Source organism: Oryctolagus cuniculus, chromosome 5, assembly GCF_964237555.1.
Source record: "Oryctolagus cuniculus chromosome 5, mOryCun1.1, whole genome shotgun sequence".
Lineage (NCBI taxonomy): Eukaryota > Metazoa > Chordata > Mammalia > Lagomorpha > Leporidae > Oryctolagus > Oryctolagus cuniculus.
Window position 1 is genome coordinate 155,225,406 of NC_091436.1, and position 12,845 is coordinate 155,238,250.

A 12,845-nucleotide genomic window follows, 5' to 3' on the forward strand; every position below is an offset into this window, starting at 1 on the left:
TGTGAGAGCAGCTCCCGACAGTGCATTATGAGTAAATGACCGCGGAGACGCCTTGCTCTGTACCTGTGTTCCCTGGCTCCCTGTGTCCCCAGAACTGTGTGTCAGGTCTCTGCTGAACTGGTGGCTCAGCCAGGCTGAACCCTTGAGAGCCAGAGATGGACTGGCTTTGGATGCTGCACAGTCACCCAGGGGCTGGGAGGAGAATGAGGAGGTGGGGCCAGAGTCAGCGGTCCAGTTAGACAAGATAGCAATAGGCAAAAAGGCATCTGCACTGACAGGCAGACTGTCTGAAGGTACCTTCCAGAGTGCAGAACATCTGAAGACATGGTTGCCAGCTAACGATCTTAACCTAGTAGGATTATCTCCCAGGAGGCTTGTATTTAGAACGTGGAGAAGTACTGTGAACTTTTAGTCTGGAAGTGTTTTAAATATCCAGTGAAGTAGTGACAGTAATGCACCTGTTAACTTTGACTGTATTTGTTTCAGAACTTTAAACGGTGTCATACACTATTCCAGGCACACAGAGGCGTCAGGGCCGTAAATGCCCATGTCTCTGTCCTCCAGCTCAGAAGCAAACCATGCACAGCCATAGGCCCCCTCTCACCCCCACGGCAACTCTCCTGAAATGCTGCCTTTGCACACGTGCGCACACACGTCCCCAGAAGTGAGCAAGCGCCCAGTCTGCTCCACAGCCTTCCGGCCGCACACCTTTGCACGTTCATCCCTGGCGTGCTCATTACAGTCTCCCGTATATTTCCATTGGAAGAATGTACTATCTTTTACTCATCATGGCATTGATGGATATTCCGGTAGTTTCCTTTGACTGTAATCAGTGCTGGGGGCCGGCACTGTGGCGCAGCAGGTTAAAGCCCTGGCCTGAAGCGCTGGCATCCCATAAGGGTGCTGATTCTAGTCCCTGCTGCTCCACTTCCCATCCAGCTCTCTGCTGTGGCCTGGGAAAGCAGTGGAAGATGGCCCAAGTCCTTGGGCCCCCGCATTCACATGGGAGACCGGAGGAGGCTCCTGGCTCCTGGCTCCTGGTTCCAGGTCGGCACAGCTCCAGTGGTTGCAGCCATCTGGGGAGTGAACCAGCGGGTGGCAGACCTCTCTCTGTCTCTACCTCTGTGACTTTGTCTTTCAAATAAACAAATCTTAAAAAAAAAAAAAAAGACTGTAAGCAGTGCTGGTGTACACTGGCGTTCTGTCTGAACACACATGCGAGAGTCGCTGGACGGAGGCCTCACCTGCCCCAGGGGCCTGCTCACACAGGGACTGGGGCCCAGGGCGTCTGGCAGTGCGGTCTGGGGTGGAGCCTGAGCGTTTGCCATGTCAGCAGGCCCCAGGTGATACTGAGGCAGCTGGCCTGGGGGGACGCACCGAGAAACTCTTCTTCAGGACAGCCACTGGTCAGACGACACGTGTGTCCTTCATTACTGCTCATGACGTGCAAGTCTGCTGGCCATCTGCAGGGCCCCTGTGACATGTGTGTCTTTAGTTTCCCGGGAGGCTGCACGTTGCTTGTCTCACAGTCTCCTAGTCCTGTGTGCGTGTTCTGACGTCTTTGCCAACACTTGGTAGTGTAAGATCTTAAATGTTTTTGTCTGTTTGGGTTTTAATGTCCTTGATAGCTCATTTTCTGCTTGTCGCCCTTGATTGATTTTTGCTGGTACATATTAATCACTGCTGAGTGTATCTGACATCGGTAACTTCTTTTCAGCATTTGGCATCTCATTACGTATTCGAGAGTGGTCTTTGGGTTTAAGGCCATTGGGTTTATCCGTTTTATTGTTTATGACTTGTGCGTCCATGTCTTAAGAAATCCTTGGCTCGAAATCATAAGGACATTGAGCTGTGTTGTATTCTGAAAGGTCTGCGTGGCACTGCAGCCCACGGCCAGGTGATGTGTCCTGGGGCAGGGGTGCATGGTGCTGTTTCCCACAGAGGTAGCAGTCTGTCTTCCCTCCAGAATCTGCCTTCTGTCTCCAAGTCTTCTCCCTCCGAGACGTTCCAAGGCTGTTGTCAGTTCCATTCTCCTGGTGTCTGTACCAGACTGAAATCCATGCTGCCTTGCTCCTCTGGCCACGGTTCTCGGCTGGGGACACCGTGCCATGGCTGTGGTAAGGGCGTGCTCCTGACATCCAGTGAGCAGTGGCCGGGGACGCAGGACACGGCAGCAGGAGTGACCTTGCCTGAGTGGCCACAGAGGCAACGACGGCCTGTGACGGCCGAGTCTCACTGCCTGCTGGAGCCGCTGCCCGGCCGCTGCCTCTCTGAACCAGCCTACATTCTGTCTTCTTCAGACTTGCCACGGCTGTTTTTGGCTCTTTGTGCTTTTGGAATGTGTGTAAGTGTGTAAATGTCGAGCTTTCAAGGTCTTCGTCCAGAGTTTGAAATCAGCCGCACTGAGTTTCTAGACTGAGGGAGAGTCGGCCTCGTAGGGCACCAGGTGGTTCATGAGTGCGCTTCGCTCAGCGTTCATTTCTGAGGGGCTAGAGCTGGCCTCAGGCCCTGTCTGGGACCAGGGACTTCTGCGTTTTTTGTTTTTTTAAGATTTTATTATTAATTTGAGAGCTAAAATTACGGACAGTGAGACGGGGAGAGAGAGAGAGAGAGAAAGAGAAAGGTCTGCCATCCGCTGTTTCACTCCCCAAACAGCCACAATGGCCAGAGTTGGGCCGATCTAAAGCCAGGAGCCAGGAGCTTCTTCGGGTCTCCCATACTGGGTGCAGGGGCCCAAGCACTTGGGCCGTCTTCCACTGCTTTCCCAGGCCATAGCAGAGAGCTGGATCAGGAGAGGAGCAGCTGGGACTCGAACCGGCGCCCATTGGGATGCTGGCGCCGCAAAGGGGATTAACCTGTGTCATAGTGCCGGCCCTGGGACTTTGCTTGAAGAGGTACCTGTTTTCTGATGGCTACAGAGATTATTGCTTGTTCATTTAGGCAGAATTTCCATGGAATTGTCAAATTGACTGGCATAAATTGCCCATAGAGCTTCTACTGCCTTTGCTGTACTTTGTGGCCAGATTTCCTTTGGCACTGTAAACCTCAGTAATTTGTGCCTCTCATCTCTAGTCCTGATGAATCCTACCCAGAACTTACTCATTTCTAAGTGTTTTTCTCCCTAAGGAATCAACTTTTGAGTTCCCTATAGTGATGGATTTCTGTAGTTTTGCTTTCTTTGGACATTTCTCTGTGTTTAAAAATTTATTCCTTTTTTTTTAAAGATTTATTTATTTATTCAAAAGTCAGAGTTAGACAGAAGAGAGGCAGAGAGAGAGAGGTCTCCCATCTGATGATTCACCTCCCAATTGGCCGCAATGGCTGGAGCTGCGCTGATCCGAAGCCAGGAGCCTTTCCAGGTCTCCCACGTGAGTGCAGGGCCTCCAGGACTTGGGCCATCTTCTACTGCTTTCCCAAGCCATAGCAGAGAGCTGGATCGGAAGTGGAGCAGCCGGGTCTCAAACCAGCGCCCATATGAGATCCTGGTGCTTTAGGCCAGGGCCTTAACACACTGTGCAACAGTGCCAGCCCCTAAAAATTTATTCTTGTTTATTTCAAAGGCAAAGAGAGTGAGCAAGCCACTACCTGCTGTTCACTCACCCAGTGCCCGCTACAGCTGGGGCTGGGCCAGGCTGAAGCCAGGAGCCGTCCTGAGTTCAGGTCTCTGACACAGTGGCTAGGAACCAAGTACTTAACTATCACCACCTGCCTCCCAGGATGCATGTTAGCAGGAAGCTAGAAGCAGATCCAGGGCTTAAACTCTGATACGGATGCAAATGTCCCAAGTTGTGTCTTAACTGCTGCGCCAGACACTTGCTCCTATATGTATTAAAGGTTCAGGCTTGGGGGCTGGCGCTGTGGTGCGGTGGATTAAAGCTTTGGCTTGCAGCACCGGCATCCTCTGTGGGCACCAGTTCAAGTCCTGGCTGCTCCACTTCCCATCCAGCTCCCTGCTAATGTGCCTGGGAAAGCAGAAGATGGTCCAAGTCCTTGAGCCCCTGTACCCATGTCGGAGACCCAGAAGAAGCTCCTCACTTCGGTTCAGCTCAGCTTCAGCCGTTGTGGCCGGTTGGGGAGTGAACCAGTGGATGGAAGACCTCTCTCTCTCTCTCCAACTGTGTCTTTCAAATTAATAAAATCTTTTTTTTAAAGAAAAGGTTCAGGCTTATTGTTCAGCATTCCAGTAAGACATTCAAAGTTTTGAATTTCTTGCTAGGGTACTGTTTTAGGTGAATTCTATAATTTTTTGTATTTAACTGGATATTTCAAATTTTTCATTAAGATTGATTCATTTGACTTGTGAACAGTCTGTGTTATTAAATGTTTTGCTAGTTACCTCTTGCTTTTTTTTTTTTTTTTCTTAGATTTATTATTTGAAAGAGTTACAGAGAGAGAGGGAGAGAGAGAGAGGGAGATCTTCCATCTTCTGGTTCACTCCTCAGTTGGCTACAATGACTGGGGCCAGGCCAGGCTGAAGCCAGGAGCTTCTTCCGGATCTCCTATTGTGGGTGCAGGGGTCCAAGGACTTGGGGCACCTTCTGCTGCTTTCCCAGGGGCATTAGCAGGGAGCTGAATCGGAAGTGAAGCAGGCAGGATTCAAATCTGCACACATATAGGATGTCGGTGCTGCAGACGGCAGCTTAACCCACTGCCCCATAGCATCGACCCTGTTACTGACTTCTAATTGTATTTCACTGTGATTGGAGAACAGCTACTGATTTTGGGGCTAATGTCAGACATCAAAGAGTTACATTAATAACTCCCTCCCAGAGAGTACATCAATGTAGAGATTTTTTAAAATCTTTAAAAAAATTTTTTTAAGATTTATTTATTTATTGAAAGGCAGTCACAGAGAAGGAGAGACAGAGGTCTTCCATCCCCTGGTTCACTCCCCAAATGGCCACAACAGCCATGGCTGGGCCAGGAGCTTCTTCTAGTTCTCCCATGTAGGGCAGGGACCCAAGCACTTGGGTCATCTCATCTTCTGCTTTCCTAGGGGCATTAGCAGGCAGCTAGATCAGAAGTAGAGCAGCCGGGACTCGAACCGGCACCCTAATGGCATGCCAGGTGCTGCAGGCAGTGGCTTAACCCACATACCACATTGCCGGCCCCTAAAGATCTTTTGAAAATCCTCATGTTTGATGCTTTTTTTTGACAGGCAGAGTTAGAGAGAGAGAGAAAGGAAGGTCTTCCTTTTTCCGTTGGTTCACCCACTAATGGCTGCTGTAGCCGGTGGTGCGCTGCGCCGATCCGAAGCCAGGAACCAGGTGCTTTCTCCTGGTCTCCCATGTGAGTGTGCAGGGCCTAGGGACTTGGGCCATCCTGCACTGCCTTCCTGGGCCACAGCAGAGAGCTGGAATGGAAGAGGGGCAACCGGGACAGAATACAGTGCCCTGACCGGGACTAGAACCCTGGGTGCCAGCACCGCAGGCAGAGGATTAGCCAAGTGAGCCATGGCGCTGGCCCATTTTTGATACTTTTTCAATCTGTATTGCTTTTACTTCCTCCTTTTTTTTTTTTTTTAATTTTTATTTGACAGAGTTATAGACAGAGAGACAAAGGTCTTCCTTCCATTGGTTCACCCCCAAAATGGCCACTATGGCCGGCGCTGCACCGATCCGAAGCCAGGAGCCAGGAGCCAGGAGCCAGGAGCCAGGTGCTTCTCCTGGTCTCCCATGCGGGTGCAGGGCCCAAGCACTTGGGCCATCCTCCACTGCCTTCCTGGGCCACAGCAGAGAGCTGGAATGGAAGAGGGGCAACCGGGACAGAATCCAGTGCCCATATGGGATGCTGGCGCCGCAGGCGGAGGATTAACCAAGTGAGCCACGGTGCCGGCCCTGCTTTTACTTCCTCTTAAAATCTGTTGTTTGATACTCATTAGCTGTATCTGTTTTCTTCTTAAATTGTTCATCCACATATGGTTTCTATTTAAAAAAAATCTTTCACTGTTTCTGTGTCTTTATATTGCTTTATATTGTAGTAGCGCCTCCTATGTACAGCACAGGGCAGGATTTCCTCAGTTTAAAGCAGTCGTACAGTCGCTCTCCATTAACTACCACATTTGGTTCACTTGCACCCTGCTGTGGTTAGGGAGCCACCTGGCTTCATTACTGCCTTGTACAGTGCTGTTTCCTGAACGCTTAATTTCCCTTCTCAGTCCCCTTTTTCTTTCGTCTATTTTCAGAGTTACACTCCTGGCCTTTTAAAATTTTTTATTTATTTTTTAAAGATTTATTGATTGATTTGAAAGGCTGAGTTAGAGAGGGAGGTCTTCCCTCTGCTGGCTCCCTTCCCAAATGGCTGCAAAGGCCGGAGCTGGGCTGGTCCTAAGCCTGGAGCTTCTTCTGGTCTCCCCATGGGTGCAGGGGCCCAAGCACTTGGGCCATCCTCCGCTGCTTTCCTAGGAGCATTAGCAGCAAACTGGATCAGAAGTGGAGCAGCCAGGACACAAACGTCGCCCAGAGGGGATGCCAGCGGTTTTACCTGCTACAACCGCACTGGCCCCATTCTTGGCCTTTTAGGGAGGTGCCCCATTCAAAACTGAAGTGGAAGCAGAAACCAGAAAAGCATTCTAAAAGGCCGCTGTACCCATAGAAGGAATCGTGCAGGCCGTCTACCCAGCGCCTCTTGGGACAGGGCCAGCTAGAGGAACAAGACTGACCACTGAGCCTTCATTCTCCCACCACCCAGCCTCGGAAGTCAAGGACAACACACCAGTGTCCCCTGTGGGTATCAGGACCATGTTGCGACGCTGACACACCCGAAGTCAACACCAGGGCCAGCTCTGAACAGAGTAGGCCGACTTCAGCCAGCTCCCGATGCTGCTCACTGGGTGTTGCATAGCATGGGAGATCTGCTCCTACATAAAATACAGAAGTCATATTCTCCCAGCTCTTTAGTGCTGGACTTTTAATGATTTTCTGTCCAAGACACAGTTTTTTTTTTTTTTTTAATTAATTAATTTGAAAGGCGGAGCTACAGAGAAGCAGAGACAGAAAGAGATCTTCCATCCGATGGTTCACTACCCAATTGGCCACCACGGCCGGAGCTGCGCTGATCCGGAGCCAGGAGCCAGGAGCTTCTTCTGGGTCTCCCACATGGGTGCAGGGGCCCAAGCACTTGGGCCATCTTCTACTGCTTTCCCAGGCCACAGCAGAGAGCTGGATCGGAAGTGGAGCAGCCAGGACTAGAACCAGTGCCCATATGGGATGCTGGCACTGCAGGAGGCAGCTTTACCCACTGTGCCACAGTGCCTTGCCCCCTCCCAAATCAAACAGGGCTGCTTTGCTCTGTGCAGAGCCCTCCCCCGCCGCCATGATTGCTGTGCAGTTTCATTCAGCAGAAACCTCTGGCTTGCGCCTAGTGTCTTCCTTCATGCACCGCACATCTCCTTTCTGCCTGTGGTGAGCGCAGGCCCCAGAGGGGGTGCTTTCTTGGTCTGAAGTGCGTATCCTACACTTGATCTTAACTGGGACCTGATTATCTCAGGGATGACAGTTATGTCACCTCCTGGAACTTACTGTTCTCCTGCCTCCTGGCTTTTCCTGTTCAGAATTGCCTGTCAGCGTCATTATTTCTTGCTCTTTTGTAATCTGCTCTTTCTCTGTGGCTGTCTTAGAGAACCTTTGATGTTCAGTGCAGTTGGTGTAGTGAGGCTTGGAACAGTTCTTCCACCCTCTTTCAGAACTGTGAACACGTCTTCAACTTCGCTTCCGGGTATTTGGGGAGGGGGATATTCCTTGTCTTCTAGTTCATTGATTTGCTGTGGAGTTCTGATTGTTTACCATGTGCCTGGAGCCCTAAATGTCAGTGATTACGTTTTTCCTGTCTAGAAGCTATTTGACTCTTTCTCAAACACCGCTCTGACTTCATTGTGACATCCCCTCACTGCGTCACAGCGTGGCAGTAGGCACCTGGCGCTCGTGGGAAGGGATGCCAACGTCCCCTCTCGCACGCGTCTGTTTCTGGGTGTGCTATGAATGCTTCGTACATCAGAATTGCCTTCGTCTCTGCTCCTGGGAGACTCACGGTTAGCATTTGTGCCTGCCTGGCCCCGTCAAGCCTGGGAGGACCCCACTAGCTTGTACCTGTGTGCACTCCAGACTCTGAGGTGCCCGGACCCAGACAGCCTGGGTGTGCAGGAAGGCTGCGCCTTCACCGGTCTGCAGGCAGCTCTCCTGTAGACAGACGGCTCTGAGCTGCTGGGCTTGAAACATCCCGCGGCAGGGCGGACTTGCTAGAGCGTGGAATCATTTCTGCCCAGAATGCCTGGGGAAGCTCCAACAGCACAGTCGTGTCCTAGCGGTGGTCCCTGGGGCAGCTCCCTGTGCTGCCCAAGAACTGCTGACCCCTGGGAATGCATCTGCCAGCAGTGCCTGCTAACCCAGGGCTGGGAGTGGAGTGACCGCTGCAGTGTAGGCAGAACTGTAACCAAGGGTGACTGGGCAGCTGTCAGGTTCCAGTTTGAAGTGTGCCACTGGAACCCCAACTTGGTGGTAGGCAGGACTCATTGTCGATAGAAGGCTATAGACTGATCGAGCGTCGATAATGCCAAGTGGCCCGCAGTGAAATAGCCCTGTGGCCCTTGGCCACCCGTTCTGCGGTCATGGTGAGGACAGAAGGCCTGATGATATGTGTGTGTTCCCAGAGCCCATGGGCAGCATGTCGTCCATGGAGGTGAACGTGGACATGCTGGAGCAGATGGACCTGATGGACATCTCCGACCAGGAGGCCCTGGACGTCTTCTTGAACTCAGGTGGAGAGGAGGGCGCTGCGCAGTCCCCTGTCACAGGTAAGGCTGACACAGGGACTCTGCAGAGGGAGGACCCAGTGTGGCCTTCTCCCAGCCCAGCCAGCACCTCCTGGCACCCGAGTGTGCACACCTGTGTTTTCTGCTGGCCTGGTTCCTGTGGGCGGGAGTGAAGCAGAGGCAGCTCTGCAGCTCACACACTCGGTGGCCATGCTGCTAGCACGTGTGTGTCCCCCCATCAAGCATGGGGCCTGTTCTGCGCTTGGCCTGCATCTTACAAACCCGTGCTGGCGGCTCCGGCACAGTTCCACTGTGCGCCTGCCTCCCTGAGCTTGATTCCTGTTTGTTCCGAAACTGTCAGGCCCAGGGACCTCGACCTGGGCTCAGTGCCGTGCCACTCTCCAGCCACTTCTGGCTGCATCCTTGTTTTCACCTTCTTCCCCAGAGGAAAAGGGAAAGAGCCCCCCACACACACCAGGACCACCTCTAGAAAGTTCCATCACCATCGTTTCACACTTCAGTGCAGGGTCTTGTCGCAGGAAGGGGATGGGCCCTGGGCTTGAGGTCATGGCACTGGAGAGGGGGGCTGGGCCCACCCCTGTGCAGCTGCAGATAACACCAAGTCCCAGGAGTTTCTGGGAGAACGGAGGCCAGTGGCTGTGACGTGTGTGTGATGTGGTGCCTGCTGTGGGCCTGAAGGGCGCCCCACACTGGTGGTCCCGCCCCAAAGGGCAGAAGGGGCAGCTCCGCTCTGCAGACCCCTCACCTCACTCCAGCCGACTTGAGCGGGCTGCTGTCCAAGGCAACTTGAAGTTTCTGCTCTTCCTTGCAGGGCCTGAACCTCAACCCTGCGGCATCACCCTTGAGGTCCCACACCCCTCGCCGTTCCTTGCTGAGCCTCCTTCCTCACCCTGCCCCCGGACCGGCCTGGCTGCCCAGGAGGCCAGCGAGGGCAGCGCGTCCCCCCTCGTGCAATCTGACGAGGAGGAGGTGCAGGTGGACACGGCCTTGGCCACGCTGCAGCCCGACAGTGAGGCCACTGCAGACGCCAGTGATGACAGCGACTCTGCGCGCGCCGAGCACCCGTGAAGGACGCCAAGTCCGCCTGTCGAGTCCGGTTGGTTGTAGGGGTTCTGGATTTTTAGAGTTGCCAATGATGTGTGAGACACTGACAGAAGAGAATAAAGTTGAGCTGAAACCACGGGCGTGCCAGCCAGTCTGTGCAGGGGCCTGTGGGCACACACGTGCTGAAGCCACCACAGAGCCCCTGCGCCACCCAGGGCGGCACGTGAGGGCAGGGCCTGGGAGGGAGAGGGGGGCTCCGCACTGCTGCTTCTGAGTATTTCTAGTTCCCCTCAACAGAGCTGGCTGCAGGCAGGCTCCGTTCTGACCCCGCCAGGCTTTCGACCCAAGCCCAGGGCTGCAGCCCGCTGCCTCTGACAGCCTGGGGAGAGGCAGGCTCCGGCGGGGGGCCGTGTGAGCTGCCTGCTTCGGCTGCCAGCGGCACGGCCCTCGGCTCCGCTCCCTGACCAAAGGGGGCCTCTCCGCCCTCTCCCAGCGATGAGAAAAGAGAGCTGCCATCACCCCACTTCCACAAGACAGACAAATAGCCAAAAAAAGTTGTTTTTATTATTAAACCTTGTAGTACAAACCTGAAAAGTAAACAAAAAACTGGCAATAAACCACATGAAGTCTCCCTCCCCAGGGAGGGTGCAGAGCAGCGCTAATAAATTAAACGTCAACCTGTGAGCCAGAGGCAGGAGTCACTGTCGAGGAGGGGAGGACACAGCAAGGCAGAAACACTGGACACGCACGTCGGCGACACTTGACTGTTAGGTCAGCTAGGATTCCCACAGTTCAGTCTCCGCAACAGCCGGCACGGTGAAGGCGGCAGTCCCCACGGGCAAGCTCAGTGCAGCGTGGGCAGCTATGGGGTCGGTGACTCCAAGTATGAAACAAAGAACCGCTTGTGAAAACAGCTTCCCTTTTTTATTCCACACATACTGTACACACAACCGGAGACGGGCAACAGCTACGCCATTATTGTGTTGTTGTTCAGTGATGTAAGCAGCACTTATAAACGTTACAAGAAAAACCCTGTAAGCATCCAATCCAACCGATGAAGAAACTGAAATGTAAGGCTTTTCTTCATCTCGTCTTCTCCCCCCCCGCCCCGCCCCCACTGAGAAAAAGGCTCAAGTATTTAAAACAATTTACAGGCATATGTACAAAAGGGATGGGATTCTTTTTTTCTATTTTCTTTTCCTTTTTGTTACAACATGAAGAGAAAAATAGACAAGATGAGCACAAATGCATTTTCACATTCAAAAAGAACTGCAGCCCTCCTAGTGGCTCTAAGTGACACAAAGGAACGCAGCCGGAGAGAGGACGCCGAGCGGGGCAGGTGCGGCGGGAGGCGGGCGATGCGGATGGAATGTCAGAGTGCACGCGACGGCGGGGAGCACGCGGGGCTTCACCTGTGTTCCTGGTGTTTCCGGAGGGACGCTATCGAAGGGTTTCTGATAAAGGAGCCAACAGCACCAAAATAACAGAATGGATTTCCTAATGGAATCAGGCACAGGTCTCCCTCACGTGACCCCTCCCAGGCAGGCGGTCTTCTTCCGCAGACAGATGCATAGTGGTGTGCTGGTGAGAGAACCGAGTCACTCCCGTCTCCTCGTCTTGCCCGTGGTCAGGAAACAGCGTCCGCCTCCAGCTGCCACCACTGCCCGAGCAGACGCAACGCGGCTTCTCCGGCCTCAGACACAAGCTCATCTCGCACGTGACAGAAGAACAGACGGCCAAAGCGAAGCCATTTCTCAAGTTTTCTGTGTGTGTGTGTGTGTGTGTGTGTGTGTGTGTGTGTTTCCTATCCCTTTTCCAATCTAGAAAAATCTGCTCACATGACTGATGGTTTTAAAATTTGTTCTCCAAACTTCACCCTCTTCAAAAATGGGTTAAAAAGCCTTTTTTCCCCCAACAGTTACAAAAAAAAAATCAAAACAGAAAGGCTTTTGTCAGCCACAGGGGCAATACAAATTAATACAGCCCCAAAGGGTTTAAAACAGTGAGTATACGGCAGCTTCAAAATCGGACTGCAGTGTCTAGGTATTCTAAGTACAAAACAATGGTTCAACGGTTTAATGCTAGAACAAAATCAGTTCTCTAAAACCAGAAGAAAGTCTTCTTCAGAGCTAGTGCAAAGACAGCTTGTATCCTACAGCGAGTACTCCAAACTAGAATAGAATAATTACAAAAAATAGATAGAAATCGATGCGGTGCCTGCATCCTCACGATGCGCCCGAAGCACTTTTGGATGAGCCGCAGGACGCCAGGCGGGAGGGCGGCACGTCCACGGTGGCTCTCTTGCGGGGGCCTCTTTTTGGTGTGGGTTTGCTTAGACAGTTCTCGATGCCGCCGTTCTTCCCAGACACTTTGCCGCAGATCTGGTTGACCAGACTGATGATCTGTTCCTGTTAGGGTGGAGCAAACGACAAATGAGCCCTCTGAGAAGCGAGCGGACCCCAGGTCCCGCAGGAAGCCCGAGCCGGGCCTGGCTGGGACCCCCAGGAAGCATGTGCAAACAGAGGCTGAGAAGGGGTTCAGCATCCCCTGGGAACAAGGCCCTCAACCCGGGGCGGGCACGCTCCACGCCCACCGGCCAAGATGAGGGCAGGCCCCGGCAGCCACGAGGCCAGATTAAAATGCCGAGCACCCCAACATCACCCAGGAAGTCCATCGTTCCTTGCCAAGAACTGTGTTCTGTCTGAGCTTCTGCGTTGAAGTGGGGCACTTGAACTCCTGTCCTGGACAGCCAGATCATGTCCAAGACAAACATGGCTAGCGAAGGGCTGTGTGGCCGCGGGAAGGGACAGGAAGTGGCCCTCACTCAGAATACCTCCCTGAGGCCACAAAGATGCTGGGGACCACCATGGGCCCTCCCTGCCCCGACGTGGCTAGCATACTACTTACTGCTTACTTACTACTTACTGCTTCCTGCTGCAGCCTGCAGTCCTGGTAAAAGGCAAACTTGCAGGCTGTGGCTTCTGCCACACTGCTCTGGGCGTGGGCAAACGCTGAAGCTGGTGGATCCACT

At 53.0% G+C, this 12,845-nt stretch overlaps 2 protein-coding genes across 9 annotated transcripts in view; one reads left to right on the forward strand and one right to left on the reverse strand.

Annotated features, from left to right (window-relative positions):
- DTNBP1 (dystrobrevin binding protein 1) overlaps positions 1-9,950 on the forward strand; it is a 145,175-nt gene extending 135,225 nt beyond the window's left edge. For all 3 annotated transcript variants that reach the window (XM_051855833.2, XM_051855834.2, XM_070074381.1), the window contains 2 exons: positions 8,648-8,791; positions 9,582-9,950. In XM_051855833.2, coding sequence (XP_051711793.1) covers positions 8,648-8,791; positions 9,582-9,838 — 401 coding nt within the window. In that variant the 3' untranslated portion in view covers positions 9,839-9,950. The remainder of the gene's footprint in view (positions 1-8,647; positions 8,792-9,581) is intronic.
- Positions 9,951-10,356: 406 nt separating this feature from the next.
- The window catches only part of JARID2 (jumonji and AT-rich interaction domain containing 2), a 256,478-nt gene continuing 253,989 nt past the window's right edge, over positions 10,357-12,845 (reverse strand). For all 6 annotated transcript variants that reach the window (XM_051855829.2, XM_051855828.2, XM_070074380.1 and 3 more), the window contains one exon: positions 10,357-12,222. In XM_051855829.2, the coding sequence (XP_051711789.1) occupies positions 12,040-12,222 (183 nt within the window). In that variant the 3' untranslated portion in view covers positions 10,357-12,039. The remainder of the gene's footprint in view (positions 12,223-12,845) is intronic.